The sequence below is a fragment of the Cryptosporidium andersoni genome (assembly GCF_001865355.1).
Source record: "Cryptosporidium andersoni isolate 30847 chromosome Unknown contig_37, whole genome shotgun sequence".
In the NCBI taxonomy this organism is placed as follows: domain Eukaryota; phylum Apicomplexa; class Conoidasida; order Eucoccidiorida; family Cryptosporidiidae; genus Cryptosporidium; species Cryptosporidium andersoni.
Window position 1 is genome coordinate 51395 of NW_027122856.1, and position 20037 is coordinate 71431.

The following is a 20037-nucleotide window of genomic DNA, read 5'->3' on the forward strand; positions in this document are numbered from 1 at the left end:
TATATATTTATAAGTATTTTAAAAATTTTATTTTAATTTTATAATTAGATTATTATTTGTTATTTAAGAGAAATATAAGAGATATATAAAAATATATCCCCTAAATATCTAGAATAATAAATTATAATAATAATAAATCATTAGTGATTATAACCGTGTAATATATATATATATATGTGGTTATTTAAAAGTAATATATACCAAAAAAGAGAGAATTCCCGATTTTTTATTATTACTAATAAGGGAATTTGACCCCTAATGGGCGGCGTATCATATTTTGGGTATCAACTTAATTAAGCGGTAAAATATATCAAAGAAATAATAAAGTTAGTTTTAAAAAAGATAAAAAAGAGATTATTATAGATTATACTACCTAATTAAGAAGTAATAATAGTCTTTGCACCATAAATATTGTTTTTAGTTATTCCAATTTTATTATTTATTGGGAATTTTTCATATATATGGATGCAACTATTAGGCCTAGTAGAACAACCCCAACTAGCGGAAGCTCTATACTCACAACTATAGATAATAGAAGAAAGAAAAGTGTAACAATAACAAAACCAATAGTTCTTGGTACATATGCTTTTATGCTCTCAATTGCAGAGCAGAAGAAACGAGGTGATAATGCTACACACTCATGGACTTGCTTCTTACGTTCTCCACAAAATGAGGATATATCATATTATGTTAAGAAAGTTGTCTTCTCTTTACATCCAAGTTTTATTAACCCAAATAGAACTGTGGAGAAATCTCCTTTTGAGGTTACAGAATATGGATGGGGTGAATTTGACATTGTTGCAAAGATATATTTTGTAGATCCAATAGAGAAACCTGTAGAAATAAAACACTTTCTAAGATTATATCCCCCAGGTACAACAGATGTAAGAAATATCAAATTTCCAAGTGATCCAAATTCCTGTGATTGTGTAACATCGGAAACATATGATGAATTTATATTTCATGAACCTACTGAACGCTTTTATGAAAAGCTATTAGCAGGTCCTCTACAACCTTTTCCTGAGCATAGACTACAACCATATTTTCATAAACCGGACAAATCTGCATTTGAAAAAGCATTATCAAGTGCTCATGCTGCTATACAAAATGAATTAGCAACACTGAGAGCTGAGATAGTACAAACAGTATTAGATTTACAGACAACACGTGAAAATTACTACAATTTACGACCACATGAAGCAATTAATCAATTTCCACAAGCTTTTGAACAATCTAAACAAAATATATCAAGTCCAGTTGATAAAATGAAGTATGGAAACAATATTCAGAAAAATCGTGAACACATATCAGGTCACCAATCTATTAATTTGTATGATCAATCCCCTAAATCTCAGTATATGGAGAATATATCACAACTAATACAACAATCTCATCAACAAATTGATCAATTACAAAATAGACAACATACAAGTATTGTAGATAGTAGTATGAATTTACAAGCACAAAATATTCCTCAAAACTTAAATCAAGGTCATCACCTAACTCAATCTCAGTCTTTAAACCAAAGCAAACAGCAGATTAATAATTATCAACAGTATGGGGTTTCATCTCAAATTCCTATTTCTGACATTACTAAGTCAGAAATTGGATCTCAACATGACATGCATATTTCAAATACTCAGACACAATCTGTTGCACCACCTATTCAATATTCGAATACATCAATTCAACCTAAATTAGAGACATCTACTTATCCTAGTCAATAGTACTAGGTAGATACTGAATATATATGTTACTTTTTTTTAAATAATATTTAAGGGATTTTAGAAATTATTTTATAGAATTTTAAATATATTATTAATTAGCAGTATTAAAATGCCGTATTGGCGCTAAAGGGTGTCACGTATATTTAAGGAGAAGGTTTTTAGCTGGCTAAGATCTGCAATAACTTGATCATGTACACTTTGAAGTCTAAATTAATTAATGATACATGTTAAAATATTTGAAACAAAGTGTTTGCCTTTTTTTCTAAGATGCAAACTAGGGAAGAATGGAAATGTTGTCATAATGGATCTATCTCTACTTCTTTCTATTATAAAGTTCATACATTTACAGGTGCTATAGAGATTTCATTAGTATTAAAAGATAATAAAACAAAAGCAGATCATTTGAGTCAAGATGTGAGATATCCTAGATTAGTTATTATTAGGCCAAGTAATATATTCACGTGTGAAAATATAACATCAGTAACCTTGAACCATTTAATACACAACCAATTTAAGGACTCTGATGATCTATGCAATGATCAACTAAAAAAGTTTTGTGAAAATTGTATTTTTGAAATAAAGAATGAGGAAGATATACCATTACTCATGAATTTAAGAAAACTTTATGGTCCTCCAGAATTTTTAGATGCAGATACTGTTATTGGGAATTCTAATATACATATAGTAGGAAATGATGAAAGTGGATATTCTATTATTGATTGGGAAGGTTCTAATGCAAGTACAGTTAAGACTAATTTGAAACATTCAACTGATAACTTTCCTAATATTGGAGATATACCAAAAGAAGATATATTACGAGATGAAGTTATGGATATTTCAACATATTCTGTTGCTATAGTTCAGGCTCTATCTATAGTGGGAATTCTAACAGTTTTAGATGAACCTTTTCTTTTATTAATTACAGAATGTCAACCTTCATGTGTTATCTATCAAAATGAATCTTATAAGTGCATTAATAAAGTAACAAAATCACTAGCAGTACCTTTAATTTCGCAAATGAATACAAAGTTATGTGATAAGATGAAATTTGATGATATAAGAAAGATTCATTTGAATACGACAGATCCTAATTTAAATATAAATACTTTAAATAATTCTGATTTTAAATATAATAAATTAGAGCCTAGTCCAATACAAAATCAAGATTCTAAACCTGTGTTATTAGGGACACAATCATTTACTCTTGATTCAAATGAATGGGTACAGCGAGTATCACAAACTCTACAGAAAATGTCACCAAGGAGAAGTAAGAAAGAGGCTTTGACATCCTTATGGTCTCCTCTTGGAGAGACGGGAGCTCAATGGTTAAGTAATTCATTCTCAAATGTTTCATCAGGTATTTTTGACTCAGTAGCTACAGCATTTATATCTAAAGATTCGCTACTAAATAATGGGATATCTGGAAATTCAACTACAAATCAAATAAATAAGAATTCCAATGACTCTGAAGATTCACCTATGGAATCTGCTACTGATAGATCAGAATCTGCTAGCATAGAAGATATTTTATCCGAAAGACAATCTTGTATTGAACGTCTTGTAAATGGGGTTACTAGATTATTATCATCTGGAGGATTTTATTTTAGTTTTGATATGGATTTAACTAGAAGCTTACAACAAAAATTTCAGGATAAATGGATCGATAAGGTTGAACGTGTAGATTTAAATCCAGATAATACTAATAATAAGGATTTCTATAATTTGATATATAATGATGCTTCTAATGCAAATATATTATCAGGTGATAGTCGTTTTATATGGAATAAGAATATATCTATACCTTTACTACATGCGAATATTGATCCTCGTTGGGTTACACCTTTAGTACAAGGTTACTTTGGAAATCAAGCTGTAATTTTATCATCAACTGGTCCTGGTCTTGTAAGGACAGGATCTGATATTTTAAACTGGAAATATAATACAGATAATTGGGAAGAATATAATCTTTTTGATAAAAAATCTAATAGTAATATTGAAGGTGTAGAAACTCCTGAGTTTACTAGACTATCCAATTATACTTATAACTCATTATCATCAACTCCAAAAGTAACTACACAATCCAAAAAAAAACTGGAATCAAGTAAATTTGAGGAATTTAGATATCCAAAATTAGATAGAGAATATTTAGAAAATCACTTTATATACTGTGATCAATGTCACAAAGATTATTTAGATGGTTTAACTCGCTTTGATTTAGTAATAATGTCTAGGAGATCTTGGGAAAAGGGAGGAACTAGATTTAATGCTAGAGGAGTTGACGATAATGGGAATGTTGCAAATTTTGTTGAGACAGAACTTCAGATTTGTATTAATACATCAGATGAATGGACTTCATTTCTTCAAATCCGTGGATCTGTACCTGTATTTTGGGAGCAATCAGGAGTTACTTCTGCAAATTTAATATCTGTAGATGGTAATTTGTCTAATTTAGCATTTTATAAACATCAGAAACAATTATGTGATCATTATGGACAAATTTTATATGTTAATCTCCTTGGTTCAGCTATTCATGAAAAAGCTTTAACTGAAGCTCTTATTGCACAAATTGATACTTATAATAAGAATCTTGATAGTTATATTTCTCAATTAACCTATGATGAATCTACAAGAACTGGATTTACTTGTATATGTGGAAAACAAGTTGTGGATATTGAAGATAAAGAAAAAATAGTTTCCAAACTAGAATATAATATAAAAAAAGATAATAAAAAAGATAATCATACATTTTCAAAAGTTTATGATAATAATTTACATATGAATATAGTATATGATATTAGAAAGATGTACTCTTGTCACTGTTTTTGTACTTGCTTTGCTCTTCCTATACTTTATAGTAGTTATGATTATCATCAAAAAGTCAAAAATCTTGGTTTTGAAGATGCTTTACAAGAATATATATCAATACTTGCTCAAGAACATGGTAGTAATATTGGATATTTTCATGGTTGTTTTAAAACTAGAATAAATAATTTACAATTTCCTGATTTTAATTTGGAAGATACAGATGAAGAACAAGATATTTATACAAATGAATCAATAATGGATCCTGTTATTTTAAATCTTCAACAGGGGATTATAAGAACTAATTGTTTGGATTGTTTGGATAGAACTAATGCTGTACAGTGGTATATAGCTTGGACATGGTTAGTTGATTGGTTGTTAAATTTAGCAAATTATGATTCTTATAATAGTTCAAGAGACTCTTTTCAGGATAATTTATCTAGTATATATACAAAACAGGGGAAATTAAATAATACATCTCAATCAGATTGCCATAATTTACAATATACAGATGTAAATATTAAGGACAATAATCCTGATATATATAAATCAACTGATACCTTTGATAATCAAAGATGTTGCAATACAAGTTCACAAGCTCATGAACCTTTAATTGAAAGTCAAATATCATACTCTGGCTGGGTTTCTTCTAATAATAATTTTTTTCATTTAAAACCAAATCCTCCAATTAATCAATGTTGTGATATGGATTTAAGTTTTGAAATCAGACATCGATATAAAAAATTAGGATTAAAACACTTAAAAAATTTAAATTCTAGTATGACCAGCGATTGTCAATTTATGTCTCCTTTGAGTTTATGTAATCCAATTATTCCTTCCCGTTTATCACATTTAAATAAAACTAATAATCAGACAACTTCCAATTTATTACCATATAGGAAACTCCCGAGTAATACCTCTGGTAACTTGAAGAACTATGAAAAATCGTTACATATTACTAATGATGATGAACAATCTCCCTATAATATTTCTGAACAAAATAAGCATACTTCTAATATTTTATCATTGAAAAGGTGTCTTAGTAATGGGATGGCAATTGTTACTTTAAAAGATGCTTTCAGCTATTTATGGGCTGAGAATGGTGATGCTATTAGTGAAGTTTATGCAGGAGCTGGAAGTGTTTTTAGTGGTGTAATAAAAAATAGGAAAGTTTCCTTATCTACTAATTTTGATCATGCCCTAAAATCTCTTAGACGCCTTTACCATAATACATTTGAAGACTCATCAAGACAACAGTATATTGATTGTCTATTATCTAAACACCCTGCTAGTCCTTATGTTAACCAAAGATACAGAACAAACTTTTGTAGTGCTAATTGCAAAATCTCAAAAATACCTTGTAAACAGTCAAAATTCCCTAAGCTTACAGTTTGGGTTGGAACTTGGAACTTAGCTGGTCAGCAACTTCAAGAACCTTTAGATAAATTAATTAATTCAGATTTCCCAAAGAATACAAGTATTGCATGTTTTTGTTTGCAAGAAATGGTAGAATTAAATAGTGTGAGGATAATGTTTAGTCAAGGAGATAAAAATAGAGAAGCAACTTGGGAATATTGTGCGTTAAATTCTTTAGGGAGCCAAGAATATGTAAAGGTTCAAAGTGTAAGCTTAGTTGGATTATTTTGTATAGTATTCGTAAGACGTTCTCTACTGAATTTCATAAATAGTGTCAATATTGCATCTTTAAAACTTGGACTTATGGGTAATATTGGAAATAAAGGAGCTGTTTGTATTCGAATGAATATCAAGGGTTATGGTAATATTGCTTTTGCCAATGTACATTTATCCTCAGGTGAACAAAATAAGGAAGATAGAACTTTCCAACTCAGGAATATTATGAATTCACCAATATTTATTAATAATGATTTTGGAACATCTGAGGATCAATTTAAACAATTTACTGGGTTGTGTTTATCAGATCATGATGTTGTAATAATGGCAGGTGATTTCAATTTTAGAATTCAACTCTCTAGATCTCAGGTTATGAAATTAATTCAAGAAAATAATTTACAACAATTAGCATTATATGATGAATTTATCATAGAACAAGCTAATCGTATTGATTCTACTACTTCATTTTCAGAAGGTGAACTTGTTTTTTATCCTACCTATAAGTTTGTTAGGGGTGAAGATTCATATGATTCAACTAGGACTCCTGCTTGGTGTGACAGAGTATTATTCTATACTAAATGTAATAAAAACATAGCCAGATTATATAAACAAGATGAATTACTTGTATCTCTTGATGAACAACAAATAGATTCTAAAGTCAAACATATAAAAGAAGATCCTTCAATTATGTCACCGAAACCTAAAATACAGGTTATCAAGTACTCATCTAACTCAAGGTACTATGGAAGCGATCATAAACCTGTCGTAGCTATCCTATCTATACAGTTTGGATAGTTTTCTACAACAAAGACATTTACTTTGAAAAAATTTTTCTCTTGATATTTGGAATAATTTGCTTATTCTATGGAGTATGATTCGACAAAATCGAATATTCATTCCCTACTACTACATGGAATCTAAAAATAGCGAAATAACGAGACAGCCCGCCTATGTGTTTATAACCTTTTTTCCCAATTGAGAAAATTGACACTTGATAAATATATTGGTACTCAATTTTCAAATCCTTATTAATATCTTAATTTCATTAATATATTTAATTATTTAATGAAATACTGATAAGATGCCAACCACTATACGTGGTAGTCACCTTCCACCCTCGAATAGGTAAGGTTTTTTTTTTTGTAGTTAGGTATAAAACTAATCTATTAACCAATGAAATTATGTAGGGTAAAAGTATCTAGTTCTCTTAAAACTACTGATATCTGGGTAAGTTTTCTTTGTAAATGAAGCCTTTATATCATACTTAAGTATTGGGAAATTAATAGAATATTTTATTTTATAGAAAAAAAGTGTTGGTCATGATCCTTACAATTCTAAAAATGAGGCGAGATGGAACGTATTTGATGCTCATAAAGTTGATAAAGGGATGAATACTATTGCTAAATTAACAGGATCTAGTTTTGACACTATTCCAGGGACATGTAACAATTGCGGTCAAATAGGACACCTTTCTTACCAGTGTCGTAATAACTATACTTTAAAACGAGTATTAGAACAATCTAAAAATTCTCGATGTACTTCAGATGTAAAATCAAGCAAACTAGGTGTAAATAATCAAAATAACAAGAATATTAAACATTCTATTAAGAAGTGTCAAAAATTAAAGAAATATGATACAAATATACAAGACTTCAAGGTAAATTTAAATATTGGGATTCATATATATATAGTTATTATTGATTTTTTTTTATATAATTGGGGTTGTTGTAGAATAATAATAAAGAGAAATGTGATAAAAAGATCTTAAAAAGCTACAATAATAATATCTGCTTAAAATGAGTATTTCAAATAACTTAAAAATAGAAATATAAAATATTTAGATATTAATTATTTATATAAACAAATATTATCCTATTATTTACAATTTTTATTTTTGAATCTTCCCAATTTTCTTTTAAGGGCTGTGGATTTCTAGCCTTTTGGGTGCACCTTACATGCACCGCCAAAGTCTTTTTAGATTCTTAAGCTTAATCTTAAACTCTCAGATATTATTTCACTAAATAGGAAAGGAATTTCAGTGTATAAAATATAATTAGATATTATAATGAATTTAAATATTTGGAATCCATTAGCTTTAGATACGTTTAATTCAAGGCTTACATATTTCCCAATAAAATCTAGTACACTATTAGGGATCTTGAATCATGATGTAACAGATGATGATAATATAACTACAACTACAGTTGAAGAATATAAATCACTTATACAATATTCCTGTTTATTGGAATACTGCCCTGAAGGGGTATATGTTGTTCCAGAATTTGATAATATGTATTGTTGGCAAGGAGGAATATTTGTGAGAGCAGGACTTTATAAGGAGTCTTTTTATCGATTTAAAATAGATATATCACATAATAAAGACAAAAAAAATTTAACATATTTCTTGAATCCACCATATCATCCTTTGATAAATAGTGAAACGGGGCTTTTATATATTCCAAAAGATTGGGAAGAACAGATTAATAATGATGTATTATCTTTAATATTCTTTTTAAGAAATATTTTTTATTTACCAGATTTAGTCACTTATAAAATTGAGGATAATGATATTGGAAATAAAGAAGCATCTGAAGCTATAAATAATAATGCTAAGGAGGCTTATGAAGGAATTAAAAAATCTGTTGAATCATCTATATATCAATCATCTAAATTCTTTGAGAAAGAAAAGTCTCCTTTTAAAATAGAAGATAAAAATGAAGGAGATAAAATAGTTCTAGATATTATAGACAATATTAAGAAGTGTTGTCAATCTTCTACAAATCTACAAGCCCAGAAAGACATCTTTAATGAATGGCTAACAACATTTATTACTCAAACATAAAAATATTCACTTTAGTTATTTAATTCAGAAGTATATCTTTATACTTAAAATTACTTAAAATTACATTTATATTGTGAGAGTTGGGAAGATGTATGTAAATGCAAAGTTGAAAAAAAAAAAATTTTATATCCTTACAATCAATAGTAAGCTAACCTAACTATATTATGTCATAATATGAGCCTATGAGAGTTTGCCAACACTAGATAGATGAATGACTGTCGCAGGGATAGACAAGTCTACAGATAGGACTTTAGACAATATCAATTCTGCAACATTACTTCCATTGTTCTTAAAGTCATTCTTAACAGCCTCTATAGCAGCTGCTGTTGATTTCTCCAAACTCTGATCAATATCATCATCAACTGAAAAATTATTATTGAATTCAAGATTAAATTGTGCCTCTTCTTTCTCACGGAAGGCTATAAGTTCTTCTTCAGCGGAGATTTGAGCTTCCTTTAGCTTACGAATTCTATTCTCCTTTGCACGACGTACAACCTCTTCAGCATCAGCCTCTGCCCTAACTAATTGCTGAATAAGTGCAGACGAATTTGCTGGACTCTTTGCAGTTGAAGCCATATTAACACTTTTATGGTTAAATTATAAGGAAAATTGAAATCTTTACCAATTAGTAGTATAGACATTAAATATAAAAAGTATCACTTCCCGCTTACTTTTTTGCGGTAAAATCGGGGCTTTGATTCTTATAAATTGGGGTTTTACTATTTATAAAGTCTTTTAAAAACTTTTATAGAAAATTAGTTTCATTAAAAATAAGCCTTAATTATAGATTAACTTCTGAAATTTTCTTGAATATCAAGTGATTTTATGCCAGACAGGAGGGTCTGTGATTTTAAAGATAATATAGAGAAGACCTCTAAAGAAATAGAATTCCTCAATATACAAGAAAGTGGATCTAAGCTCATAGAAAGTCTATCATTTATAAAAACTGGGGTACAAGAAAAGCTAAAAAGTGAACTAGATAATACAGTACCTCCATGGAAAAGATGTAAAGTACCTTTTGAAAGTGATATTATTAAAAGGACTCAAGAATTTCTACAAGCAAGTGATTCAAATAATAAAACTTCAAATGAATGTAATGACAATAACACTTGCAAAGATAAATTATATGATACTATTGGTTATCAACAACATGTAATTATGGATGTACATCTTGGAGTGTTTAACGTAGATAGTAATGTCCTTGATGAACCCCAACTATTAGATAAAGGTATTGTAACAGTTTCATTAGATAATATAAATACTTCAAATATTACCGAATATAAAGAAGATATGGATATAATAATAGAAAATGAATTAGATACAGGGTATCCACCAAATAAGAGTAAACATATGTCTTTAGTAGAAGTTATTTCTGAAAGTGGAAAATCCGTAAATTCTTAGTATAGTCAGATTTACAGGTAGTAACTTATTTAAGGAAAATACTTTATATATTAATTTATACTTTTTTTATTCTTCGGTTCTTTATAGATTTATTACTGAGATTATAAGTCATCATTACTATATTTATTATTAAATATATCCATAAATTTTTAAGAAGTAGGTCTATGCCATGAATTAAGTGGATAATAATATCTCTAATAGATATTTGATCTATTATAAAATGAGTATATATGATGATTTATTTGTACATCTTAATCTACTTTATAGTTAGGTTGTAGACGACAATTTTAGCGGTATAGCTTAAGCTTGAATCTTTTATTGTATTCTCAGGAAATTATATAATAGAAAATGAAGGCTTTGCAGTTAACCATAAATTTCAATAGTAATACATGGAGTCCATCTATGGATGATTTAGCTGGTGACAATTGTCTTGAAAAAATAAAATACTTTCCATTTGCTCCATCTATAAAAGTAGATAAACTTGGTTCAGTATGTGATTTCTCATATACAAGTTATTCTAGGGGCCGTGAAGCAAAAGTAATGCAAGTTGAGAATCATGACTTCCATTTAGTTGATTCTCGTCCATTCCCAAAGACAAAGATTCGTTATATTCAACGAAGGTTTCAAAAAGAAACAACTCAAGCATATCAACAAAAGCAACAACAACAAGAGAAAGCAGAACTACTTGGTAGGCAGGGTAAACGTGGAGGTAAATTAAGACAAGGAGGACAAAATTATCAATATTCACGCAGTAGATTTGTATCACGTATGCGTACACTTACAGAATGGTCTATAGAACCACTATCTTCTTGGATATCTATAGCGGAAATACCATTGACAAGTTTGCCAAAGCAATCACTAGATATAAGCCGTTTGAATGTAGAGGATATAGCTTGGTATGGTACTCTAAGATGCTACAATAAGTCTATTGATAGAATATCACCAAAATTACCTGTACTACTACGTGACTTTGGTGGTGCTGAATTTTTGCAACCAACAACATCTGATGATGATGTACTCCGTGAAGCACTACTAATACCTGAGAAAAGTGTTGATGTTGCAATTACTGATCAGATATTAGCATGTTTAGTTGCAGCTACACAATCTAAGTATTCATGGCATATTTTGGTGACTCATATTGATGGTAAACTTATCTTCGATAAACAAGATGGCTCAATTATTGATTTGGTTACTGTTAATGAAACATCTGCAGAACCTCCATTACCAGATAATATCAATAAAAATAATCGTCCTCATTTATTAGGAATGGAAGCTTTAAAGGCTAATCAGAATTTCACACAAAATATTTTATTGGAAGGTGATAGTGGAATTATACAGAAATATGATCCTTCACCATTTGCTGAAAGTTGTGCTAACTTTACAGAATCTAAATCTTATAGATATCGTATATTTTCTTTACCACCAAGAACTGGGGCAGCTTCTACTGAAATTGCTCAAAGAATTGTTCGTGTAGCAATCCGTACAGAAGTCGATGCAAAATTACAAAATACTACAGATGAGAATGGATTAATATTTGCAAGAGCACTAAGTGAATATGATATGAAAACAATAAAAACATGGAATACCCAGCTTGAAACCCAAAAGGGTGCATTATTAGCTACAGAAATTAGAAATAACGCTTGCCAGCTAACAAAGTGGGCTACTCAGGCTTTGCTATCAAGTTGTGATACTCTAAAACTTGGTTATATAGTGAGACGTTCAGCAAATGATAGAGAAAATCATGTGATTGTGAGTGTTCAGTCATACAAAACAAGAGAACTCAGTGCTCAAATGGGACTTAAGGAAGAGAATGCATGGGGTGTCACAAGGGCTCTTATAGATCTCCTTGCAGAACAACCTGAAGGTCAATATGTCATACTACGTACTCCAGTTAAACATGTCCTTAGAGTATATAAATTACCAGAGGAGGAAAGTAGTGAGCAGATGGGAGAAAGTACATATAATCATAAGCATGACAATTCAAATGCTAAGTAGTTTATTTTAATTATTAAGTGAAAATTTAACTAGAATATCCTTTAGTTAGAATAAGTCAGTAATATTGTATATCAAGAAGACTTCCCATATTGTTCCTCTTAGAAAAAAAAATTAGAATATTTATACTTTATTGTTGAATAATAGTCATAACCTTCCTTATCTTTGCAATTATTTACTCTCAATTTATTTTTATAATACTTAAGTTCAAATAGTAAATGATGTCTTGTCTACTGCGTCTCTAGCGGTAGTTTGTGGAGTCTGTCTCTTGATCTGCATCAAATAAATATACTACAATTGCTCATAGTAGTGAATAGTTGGTCAGTCAAACAAACAACATAAGTTTAGGTCGAATTGCTTCCTGCTTAAAAACTTATACTGTTAACCAATAAATAATATTGGTTTGATATATCAGATAATTTAATATTTTCTATTTATTTTCATTTTGTTTTTGGAACTAGGACTGCAGTATGGGTGCATATAAGTACCTTGAAGAGCTTTATAAAAGAAAACAGTCTGATATATTAAGATTTCTTATGCGTGTTAGAGCTTGGGAATATCGACAACTTCCAAGTGTAACAAGGTGTACACGCCCAACACGTCCAGATAAAGCAAGAAGATTAGGATACAAAGCCAAGCAAGGATATGTTATATATCGTGTAAGAGTACGTAGAGGTGATCGTAAGAAACGTGTAGCTAAGGGTATAGTTTATGGTAAACCAAAAAATCAGGGTGTATGTAAAATGAAGAGTACCCGAAATTTAAGAGCTTTAGCAGAAGAGAAAGTTGGGAAGTCAATATGTGGAGGTCTTAGAGTATTAAACTCTTACTTTGTTGCTCAGGATGCTACATTTAAATTCTTTGAGGTCATCTTAGTTGATCCATCACACAATGCAATCCGTAATAATGCAAGGATTAATTACATTTGTAATCCAGTACATAAACAAAGGCAACAGAGAGGACTTACAGCTGCTGGTAGAAAGAGCCGTGGCTTATTAGTTAAGGGTGGTAAGGCAGCTAGATTAAGACCATCAAGAAGAGCTGTCTATCGTCGTAGACAATTCATACAGTTACGTAGATATCGTTAAGAGATTCTCAGCTATTGACTATAATAACTACTCTCTTATTTCCTAGATTGTATTATTTATAGTTTATGCTTAATTTTTACTAGGCATATTGTAATCAAACTTTTAATTATTCCACTCAAAAAGATACTTTAAGTTTAAATGACACTATATTTTACAAAAAATTAATTGGAATTTACTTATAAATTAAAAAGAGAATTAAGGGGATTTTGTATTATATCTTTATTTGTTAAAAAAGCATTTGTTATAATAGATTGTTGATTACCAGGTTTATCTTTTGAACATGCTATACTAAAATTTTTTCTGCTTGTGATTAATTCAAATTTGTTAATTATATCTTTCCTATTTTTAGTGGTATTAGTTAATGTTCTTGTTTTTGTAGATATTGACTTTTCTTTATCTTCTCTTAGACATTTTGACCATTGGGAAGCACTCTCCATAAATAAAAGATCTTTTCCTAAATTTTTTTCTATACATTGTTTGAAAGATGTCATAAATCTTCCCTTTCTACCATGAGGTGAAATCTCTTTAATTTTATGTGTATCTAAAGAGTTATTAGATATTGAGTTATTTTCAGAGTATATATCATTTAAATCTAGAGTCTTGCATATATGACAAAGTCTTCCATAATATCTTTCATATAATATATCAAGTTGTAACTCTGTTGCTATTAAATCTGGTTCTAATTTCTCATCATTTAAATTTTTTATTTCCTTTATATTATCTTTATTTTCCTTCTCTACTCTATTTTGGTTATTAATTGTAACTTTATTTTTGTATGGTATAGATATTTCTTTTTTTACTTTTAATGGAGAATATGAATAAGAACGTCTCTGCTTAATCATATTTTTTTTTTTTATATCTTCTAAGATGCATGAAGGTGGTGATACACTTCTACATAACTTCCAAAATTCTGTTTTATTTGTTCTTAATTTATCTAGATAATGTCTATATTCTTGAGATGCATCTTGACGATTTTTAGATATTCTCTGAGCCATCTTATTCAAATGGGATTTTGGAGATAATTTATATTTTCCTATATTATCATCATTATTCTATTTATTATTTCCATAACAAGTTATAAGTGCATGTTTTCTTAATATATAAAAATATTTTATTTACTTACCTTCCAACTCGGTTTTATTTCAAAGGTCAAATCTTTATGACAAATTTTTTTTATACCCATATCCACTTTTATTACTATATATATCTTTACAATGATTCTTATCTAAGTGCATTCTTTACATAAATTTAATAAATTTATTAAAAGAAAAAAAAAAAAGGCGCTTAATTTTATCCGCTAATATATTACATGCATGTATAACGTTTTATATAATATTTTATCTAAGAATTCCAATATACTAAATATTTCTATTTTTACAACAAGAAATAGCTAATGTAAGTGTATCTATATAAAATTTAAATTTATAAACTATTTTATGTTAATAATACCAGAAATTTTGTAGTTCTAGCTCTATAATCTATAAATAAATAAACAAATATTTAACTTTTATAATATAAATGATCTATAATACTAAATTCAAATGTATCTTTAGAAAAATTGTCTCTATATTATAAATAATAAATCTTTAAAATTTTGATACTTAGTAATCTATTAGTAAAAGCTAATGATATCTTTTATAACCATATCTTCTTGTTACTATCATTAATACTATAGATTGAATGATCCCATCAATTATTACAAGATATTTTAATTAAATATATATGATCATATAAATAAAATAAATTTTTTTCCCTATTGTTTGTCTATATTTAGTGTGGGAATCCATTGTATTAAATATCAACTGAAATAGTATTTCTAATAATTATTTATATATATTAGAGTATTATTAAAATTACTTTTAATAGATTATAACAATTATCAATTTATATCTTATAAAACAAATTTGTTTTGTTTATTTTAGACTTATATGTTTCATATGTAAAATAAAAATAACTTATTTATTATTACTTGTAGAGTTAAAGACTAAAATAGTAGCATTGTTAATTTCTAAGATGTTAATATTATAAAGAGTTCCAAAATCTGATATTCCTATTGATAACTTTATAAAGTTATCAAGTTAAATATATTAAAATTAATATTTATCTAATTTAATTTTATAATAAGTAGTATAAATTCACAGTAATAATTGGAATTCTGATATATCAAACCTTACACTAACAAGAATATTATATATATTATGAAGTTTATAGTATAAACCTACTAAAAAAAATTGAAAAAGTTTTTATAACCTATATAATAGCACTTTATAAATTTCTTAATTTCAAATAGTAAAAAAGAAATAAATAAAAACTAGATTGTTTAATTATTAAGATTGTCAAATTAGGTACCTCATGATTTTCTAAAAAAAATAACTGGAAGTTACTATATAAAATATACAATGAGAATGCTTCATTATAAAGAAGGAATGATGAAAAAATCAGTACAATGTTAATATTTCAGTATAATTGCAAATTAGGCAGCTAACAATATACACCTAAATTCCTAAAACGCATTCCTATAGACAACGTGAAATAGGCGCGTATATATGATACTTAGAACTCGCATATAGTCTAAAATATTAGCTTTTGTTAAATCCAATAAATTTTAATTTCCAAATTGACAGCTTCTATTAAATGTGATGAATATTGATATTACTGAAGCTAATATTACTAGTAAGAATGATGAGATAAATGTTCATTTAGATGGGATAAACATACCCAAAGTGAAGTTGGATAATCTTATAGATATTGAATATAGAAGTGAGGATTTGAATAAGGAATATTGGTTTTATACTGATAATAATACTTTTACTTTGATTGTAGACAAAAGTATTGCTAGAAATAGGATGGATCTTCAAAAGTGTCACATTTTTTGCATTCCAAGTGCACCTGAATTTTGCATCTATTATAGGATAAATAGTAAATTACCGAATATGGAAGATGGGAATCATTTTATTGTAGGAATATCAATAAAAACTGGGAAATATACTAGTAAATTATGTGATAAGGATATAAAGAATATTCTACTAAAGAAATTGGAATATTGGGAGAGTAAATTTAAAACTAGAATGATTGATTATAATAAATATGAAGAAAAAAGTGTGGAGAGAGATAATCTTAGAAATCAAGGTAAATTGACATTATTAAGATTACTAGAATCATTAAGTTCTGATCAATTAACGACTGCAAACCAACGCAAAGAGATAAGAGAAGCTGTAAATTCCTATTTATTTGGTGAAATTAGCTATAATGATTTTTTTAGTTTAATAGCTGATATAATAGGAGAGAAAACTTTATATTCAATTATTTTATATATGAATTCAACGATTTCTAATACTCCTAATCCAAACTATTCTGCTATATTGGATTCTTATGGTTTACAAACTAAATTAAATAGATACAATAATATAGATCCTAATCACTTTGATATATTTATAAAGGATAATGCTCGATTATATCCTGTTTTTCTACATCCAAATAATTTCACCTGTTTAGGACATTCTAAAGTTCATTGTGGTGATTACTTATTAATATTTGGTGGCATAACTTCAAAATTTTGCCTAGGAAATTCATGTCCAAAATTATCTGAATTTAGTGAAATAATAACTTTAAATTTGGCTAAAAATAAGTTTACTAAAATAATAACTAATGGTTTAATTCCAAAATGTAGGATGTATCACTCTAGTAACCTAGTATATACTCTTAAAGGTCCTATGGTACTTGTATATGGTGGTTTACACTATAAAGAAGATAGTAATTGGGAATTTTTAGATGATATTGATTGTCTTGATATTGAATCAAAATCTTGGATTTGTTTAGGAGATATTCAAAATGATAATGTGGGAAAACGAATTTTACATACAAGTTTAGTTTATCCTGCATTTTCAGATATACCTCAAGATAAAAGTGTATATTCAAAATTTTTAGTAATTTTTGGAGGTCTTATGAAAGATCAAGATAGTCAAAATATAAATCCTAGAAATGATTTATGGTGTTATTCTATTGAAAATAAATCCTGGCATAGTATAACGGTTATAAGTGCTCCAAATAAGATGAATATTGAAATTCCAAGTCCTCGATTTGGTCATAGTTGTGTTTGGGTAGATGATAATACTTTTTATATATATGGAGGTGAAGGTAAAGATACTTGTAGTACAAAAGATGATGTTGGAATTATATTTAATGATATTTGGTCATTTACATTCGTATCTAGTATTGATGATATTGATAATTGCAATATAAAGGGATACTGGGAATTAATTAAAAGTGAGAATAACAGTAATCAAGTAAATTCATCACTCCACACATCTATTATGCTAGGTATCTATTCAAATAGCCCTAGTTATGAAAAATCAAATTTAATTGGAACTCTAGATTCAGAAAATTTAAAGAATTATCATGAAAAAATTTTAATTTCATTTGGAGGGATTAGTAAGCCATTGGTTTCAAAATATCCTTTAAATTTAAATTTTCCAAATAAAAGACTTATTACCTGTTATAATGAATTATTTGAGGAAGATTCAAAAAGTTCATATTTAGGTTTAAATTTTAAAATATTTTTTTTAAATTCAAATAAATGGTTATTTACTAATTTTACAATAAATTCTCCATCACCATCAGTTTCTGATATTATTAATAGTGATAACAATAATATTGATTATTTAATAAAAGTTCCAAAAATTTCAAATCATATTTCTGGAATTTGCTGTTTTTTTAATTATCCTTCCTTAAATAGAAATATTTCAATACCTTGTATTTTATATCATGGTGGATCCTTTATAAAGTCAAATGAACTTCAGGGTCAATCTTTTATTTTATCTCTATTTGGTTATGAACCATTTGGTTTAAAAAGTAATGAAGAATCTAATATAAATATTAATGATTTTATTGAGAAAGATAATAATGAACAAATTTTAAATTCAAATAAAATATTGAAAAAATATCTGAGACCTAATATTAAAAATACAATAAATATTCAGATTTCTTTTTTATCATCATTATCATCCTATCAAAGTTGGATATTTGGAGCTATAGCCCATTTATTTGATAACTCATTATCTACTTTTGTAAAAAGTAATAAGATAGAATTAGCCTTTTATACATTTAATTCAGATAATAATCTAACCAAATACCCTATTTCCATTTTAAGTGCTCAAAATTCAATAGAAGGAATTATTCAAATATTAAAAAATAAGGATAATATGAAATTTGTATTATCTGTAACTGATAATGGGGTAGGTTTAAACTATTCTACAATGATGAAACTTTTCCAATTTGGAACAAGTCATAATATCTCATCTTTTGATTTTACAAATTCAAATGTGATTGATTACTTGTCTCCAAGATGTAATCAATCTAATCAAATTAACAATAATTCTAAATATGGTACTGGTTTTAAAATGGCACTTTCTAGATTGGCACCAATTTGTTTAATTATTACACGTACAAAAAATCTCTTGGGAGTTGGTTTATACTCTAGAAGTCTTCTTGAATTAAATGAGAATTCAGCACCTTATATACCAGTGTGTTTTTGGAATTCTCAGACATATGAACCTTTTATACCCAAAAATTCTACATTAACAGAGCATCAAGATAATCAAAATATGATTCTCAAGTTTTCACCCTTTAATCAACCTGCTAATATTGTTGAACAATTTAACACCTTAGCCGATACTGGTACAAGATTTCTATTTGTAGATTTAAACATTCTTAATCAGTACCCAGATTTTGAATTAATTAGGCCTTTTTCATATATTAATAGGGAATTAAATAATAAATTTTCTCAAGAAAATAATTTAGATATAGATAATTCTCTTGAAGATCAATTAAATCCTTTATTCCCATTATGGAATAATGATAAGGACTCTATAGATTTTAATTTATATACTTATTTATACTGGCTTAACCTGAATTGTACACAAAGTATATATTGTCAGGGTAAATTACTCGTACCAAGTACTCACTATGGCCAAACTATATTTAATGGAATATATGATTTCCTTAAGAAACATTTATTTTTGTGTGTAGAAATATCTTCAATACTTGTACCAGAAAAATTAAATGATGGTGCCTTTGCTCTAATTGGTAAATTATATAATAATAATAATGTAGGAATAAAAGAAGCTGGAGTTCTGTTATATTATAAAGGTCGATTAATTAGACGTTTAGAAGGACACTTTCCTTGTATACATTATATTAACCAAGAAAGTACACAACAAAATTCACACAAAAAAGTAACTAACTTGTCGCTTGTAACAGCACTAATTAATGTACCAGAATGGCTTATACCATCTGCAAATAAACAGGAATTTATCCATGAAGGATCAGCTTTATTTAAAATTTTTCAAACAAGTATTTTTGAATTAGTGGAAGAATATTTACAGCACTGTGAACAACCTAATAAACTACACTCATGGAGTTTAGAAAGGAATAGAATTTCACATGATAATCCAGTTAAAATATCTAAGGTATCTCATTAAGTTAATATTAATGTAGTTTTTTCTTTTTAAGTAAATAGTAATTACTGCTATTTCGATACCCTTATAGATATTCC

At 27.8% G+C, this 20037-nt stretch overlaps 10 protein-coding genes across 10 annotated transcripts; 8 read left to right on the top strand and 2 right to left on the bottom strand.

Moving 5' to 3' along the window:
* Positions 1-461: 461 nt before the first annotated feature.
* Positions 462-1727, top strand: cand_008580 (YEATS family protein; the record flags this gene model as incomplete). The annotated part of the gene is made up of 1 exon (XM_067211098.1): positions 462-1727. One exon carries the CDS (start codon positions 462-464, stop codon positions 1725-1727), a length of 1266 nt encoding a protein of 421 aa, XP_067067821.1.
* Positions 1728-1994: 267 nt separating this feature from the next.
* Positions 1995-6956, top strand: cand_008590 (endonuclease exonuclease phosphatase family protein; the record flags this gene model as incomplete). The annotated part of the gene is made up of 1 exon (XM_067211099.1): positions 1995-6956. One exon carries the CDS (start codon positions 1995-1997, stop codon positions 6954-6956), a length of 4962 nt encoding a protein of 1653 aa, XP_067067822.1.
* Positions 6957-7242: 286 nt separating this feature from the next.
* cand_008600 (zinc knuckle family protein) lies at positions 7243-7961 on the top strand (the record flags this gene model as incomplete). Its single annotated transcript, XM_067211100.1, has 4 exons — positions 7243-7286; positions 7349-7388; positions 7465-7818; positions 7893-7961. The coding sequence occupies 4 exons, from the start codon at positions 7243-7245 to the stop codon at positions 7959-7961; spliced, it is 507 nt and encodes a 168-aa protein (XP_067067823.1).
* Positions 7962-8226: 265 nt separating this feature from the next.
* Positions 8227-9003, top strand: cand_008610 (ubiquitin-conjugating enzyme family protein; the record flags this gene model as incomplete). The annotated part of the gene is made up of 1 exon (XM_067211101.1): positions 8227-9003. One exon carries the CDS (start codon positions 8227-8229, stop codon positions 9001-9003), a length of 777 nt encoding a protein of 258 aa, XP_067067824.1.
* Positions 9004-9183: 180 nt separating this feature from the next.
* cand_008620 (vacuolar ATP synthase subunit G1) lies at positions 9184-9579 on the bottom strand (the record flags this gene model as incomplete). The annotated part of the gene is made up of 1 exon (XM_067211102.1): positions 9184-9579. One exon carries the CDS (start codon positions 9577-9579, stop codon positions 9184-9186), a length of 396 nt encoding a protein of 131 aa, XP_067067825.1.
* A 249-nt stretch (positions 9580-9828) lies between these two features.
* On the top strand, positions 9829-10404 carry cand_008630 (uncharacterized protein; the record flags this gene model as incomplete). Its single annotated transcript, XM_067211103.1, has 1 exon — positions 9829-10404. The coding sequence occupies one exon, from the start codon at positions 9829-9831 to the stop codon at positions 10402-10404; it is 576 nt and encodes a 191-aa protein (XP_067067826.1).
* A 348-nt stretch (positions 10405-10752) lies between these two features.
* cand_008640 (translation initiation factor 3 subunit 7 family protein) lies at positions 10753-12399 on the top strand (the record flags this gene model as incomplete). The annotated part of the gene is made up of 1 exon (XM_067211104.1): positions 10753-12399. One exon carries the CDS (start codon positions 10753-10755, stop codon positions 12397-12399), a length of 1647 nt encoding a protein of 548 aa, XP_067067827.1.
* Positions 12400-12866: 467 nt separating this feature from the next.
* On the top strand, positions 12867-13484 carry cand_008650 (60s ribosomal protein L15; the record flags this gene model as incomplete). Its single annotated transcript, XM_067211105.1, has 1 exon — positions 12867-13484. The coding sequence occupies one exon, from the start codon at positions 12867-12869 to the stop codon at positions 13482-13484; it is 618 nt and encodes a 205-aa protein (XP_067067828.1).
* Positions 13485-13660: 176 nt separating this feature from the next.
* cand_008660 (uncharacterized protein) lies at positions 13661-14479 on the bottom strand (the record flags this gene model as incomplete). The annotated part of the gene is made up of 1 exon (XM_067211106.1): positions 13661-14479. One exon carries the CDS (start codon positions 14477-14479, stop codon positions 13661-13663), a length of 819 nt encoding a protein of 272 aa, XP_067067829.1.
* A 1644-nt stretch (positions 14480-16123) lies between these two features.
* On the top strand, positions 16124-19963 carry cand_008670 (kelch motif family protein; the record flags this gene model as incomplete). Its single annotated transcript, XM_067211107.1, has 1 exon — positions 16124-19963. One exon carries the CDS (start codon positions 16124-16126, stop codon positions 19961-19963), a length of 3840 nt encoding a protein of 1279 aa, XP_067067830.1.
* Between the last annotated feature and the right edge of the window lie 74 nt (positions 19964-20037).